Consider the following 3,147-nt stretch of genomic DNA (forward strand, 5'->3'; position numbering starts at 1 on the left):
GATTATTAAATTCAGTCTTAGTCTTTGAATCTTAAACTGAATAATTAAAGTTATTAGAATATATTTTCACACATATATAAGAAAGTTTTACAAATAGGTTTAGTTAACCTAGAAAAAGAATATTCTAGATTTAGTAAATCTAGAATAAGAAAAAGCCATATTTGTTATTTTATTTGGTTATATTTTAGAAATAGGATTTGACTCGAAGAAAAATTTCCACAGACTATTTGTATTTCTGAGTCTAAAAATGTATGCATTTTATTATACTTGATTATACTAGTAATTTAGCAGATAACCTGAACTAGAGCAAGGATGATACTATTGTGTTAATGACTTGAACAAGTGTGTTTCTACAAAGCAGATAATTTTTTTCTCATTTGCTAGTGCCATTGGCCTCCACTAGACATTTAAGCACACAGTACATAGTAATAATTACTATGCAGGTAATTTGTTATTAATAAATACATCAATAGCTTATAAATCAGTTATAAACAAAAGGAGAACTAAGTACCATTAATATATCTTTCCTCACAGATATCTTGGAAATGAATATTTATGGAGTTGTTATATTTCATTTTATAAAATAAAATATTATAAAAGTTCCTTAACTGTGCTTTTCAGTCTGCCTGCAGGGGAATTATCCTGGTCATGACTGGTTTGTATCTTCTTTGTTCTTGATAATGTTGGGGAACAAAGAGAAAACATTTCGATTTCTTCAGCAGTTCTCCAGGCTTCTGACCTCTGCTTTCCTTTGGTTGCCAAGACTACATATTTCTGTAAGACTCTTTAGTCTGTTTTTAAAAGAGTGTTTTAAATTTTAAAGCAAATTCTATTTAAATTCATTGGGATCTTATTCGTAGAGGACTCTGTATTAATTTATATTCATTTTCTACCTGGATGCTTTTGACTGATATTCTTTGAAGATACAGATTTGACATTTTCTCAAATACTTGGTGTCTTACCTAATGGTAACTGAATGAAAGATTAATGGCAATAGATACATTATTAAATTTTAAACTTGACATTTAGTAAATTATAAAATTCTATATGTAAAAAGAACTTGAATGAATATATTTTTTTGCTTTGTTAGAAAGAATTTCTTGGTTAAATTACAGTATAAGAAAATATTAAGTCAAAATTGTAACCATATCCTATAGAGAAAAAAACACATATTTTATACATATTTTGGAAACCAAATGAGTTTTGATCAAGGTATTATGGTGTACTTTTGAAGATTTTACTAGTCCCATGAAGTCTTAGAATTTGGTTTAGAGCTAAATGCATCCCTCAAGTAACGTTTCTGTATTTTGTTTTACTTATCTACCTACTGCCATTTAAGATCTCCAATTTGGGGTAATTGTCTACTATATAAGCTAAGTTAATGCTTCCCAGACCTTTTCCATGGCATGTTACACATGGACAATGCAATCACATGGCAGGCACCTAAGGATAAGTTAAGGGAGCTGGAGAGTATCTATATGAAAGCAAACAAAGACATTTAATATATGTTTTTACAGTATATATTAGCAATAAGGAAAATAAAAGCACAGCATCAAGGAATATACTAAATATTGAAATTTCATAATTTTATACTTGGCATCATTTTGGCATCATTTCAAATGGAATATAGATCTGTAAATGTAATGGAGTAACACGTAACTTAGGATTTTAGAATGAACTCTTGTTATAAAGCCTTGAGACTTTTCAGTTGGTTCAGCTATAACATCAGTGAAGACTTATGCAGTGCCTTCTGTAGTACCATTTTTTTCTTTTCAAGTACACATATACCAAGTTGAATATTCTATTACCTGTAGTTTGTTTTGGTGCTTCTTTATAAAATAAGTAACATTCTAATAAGATTTCTCTTTAGGGATTCTATCTAGAACTGTTAGCCAAGTGAAGTTAGTAATGTCTGTAATAGTCACCACTCTACAGTATAAATTTTTTTATTTAATAATCTTTTGGATTGCTATTTTTTTCTATGCCACTTGACTTGTTAGTGCATTTAATTTTAAATATACTTTTAAAAAGTGGCTGGACTATTTGCTATTTTGTTCAATCCATTGATTTCAAACATTGCATTGACAGTTTTTATGCAGGTTGATAAAAAAAGTATATCTGCAGTGTGGTATATCAAACATTGCATTGACAGTTTTTATGCAGGTTGATAAAAAAAGTATATCTGCAGTGTGGTGAGACATATTAGCTATTAATAGCACAAACTTGTCCACCTTCTTTAGCTCCATCTCACATTATTGTAATCAATCTCAAAAAAGCTTCAACCTATTCTTGCAATCCCATATTCCCCAACCTCATTATCTTGTTTTTTTTTTCTTTTTGTTCCATAACCTACATCAATTCCTAATATGTTGCTTAATTTATGTATTAGTTATTAATGCATTTAAGTGTAAGCTCTATGAAGGCCGCATTTTCTGTTTGTTCACTAATGTGTCTCAAACTATGACTTATAATAATTAATAAATATGTGTTTAATGTATGAATTAATGTTTAAATAGAAATATGTAAGGGATATTATTAGGCTTATGTTACTTTAGAAAATGTATTTTAAAGATATTAGATCCTCTGCATTCTTAATAATGTTGTAAACAAATTGCAACAAAACTTGGCATAGGAAATAATGAAATATTAATTTGAAGTTCTCAAAATTTTATAAACTATGACTATCTACAGATGTGAGATAAAAATAATTTGAGAAATATATCCTTTGAAGCCACTTAGACCAGAAGAGCCTTTTAATGTACTGATTTAATTAAATTATTTTCCATTATTTGTTTTTAAGAAAAAAAAACTTTTTAAATGATAAAAAAAGAAAATCAGCTTATATGGAATTTCATCATAATCAGAGTTTGGCTAATTGTTAATATCAAAGCTATTCATAAAATAAAGATACATCAAGAAATCATATATTTCTATGTGGCAATACCTAATCCCAAATAACAATTATAATGTAACAATCATATATGCCTACTCTGTTAGTAAAAACATGAAAAAGGAGAACAAATTAAATTGAAATGAAAACAAGAATTTCAGTTATTTTTTCATTTAAGAATACTTGATATGTAAATGTATGAATAGACTCAAAATCCATACTCACTATGAAAAGAATTTTAAACATTACATTTGTAA

The 3,147-nt window shown here is 27.8% G+C and overlaps 1 protein-coding gene across 1 annotated transcript in view; it reads left to right on the forward strand.

The window, feature by feature from the left end:
- The window catches only part of TBC1D32 (TBC1 domain family member 32), a 174,437-nt gene that overhangs the window by 144,051 nt on the left and 27,239 nt on the right, over positions 1-3,147 (forward strand). Inside the window, exon 30 of the mRNA XM_011358802.2 lies at positions 615-776. Within this exon, the coding sequence (XP_011357104.1) occupies positions 615-776 (162 nt within the window). The remainder of the gene's footprint in view (positions 1-614; positions 777-3,147) is intronic.

This window comes from Pteropus vampyrus, unplaced genomic scaffold, assembly GCF_000151845.1.
Source record: "Pteropus vampyrus isolate Shadow unplaced genomic scaffold, Pvam_2.0 Scaffold43, whole genome shotgun sequence".
Classification (NCBI taxonomy): domain Eukaryota; kingdom Metazoa; phylum Chordata; class Mammalia; order Chiroptera; family Pteropodidae; genus Pteropus; species Pteropus vampyrus.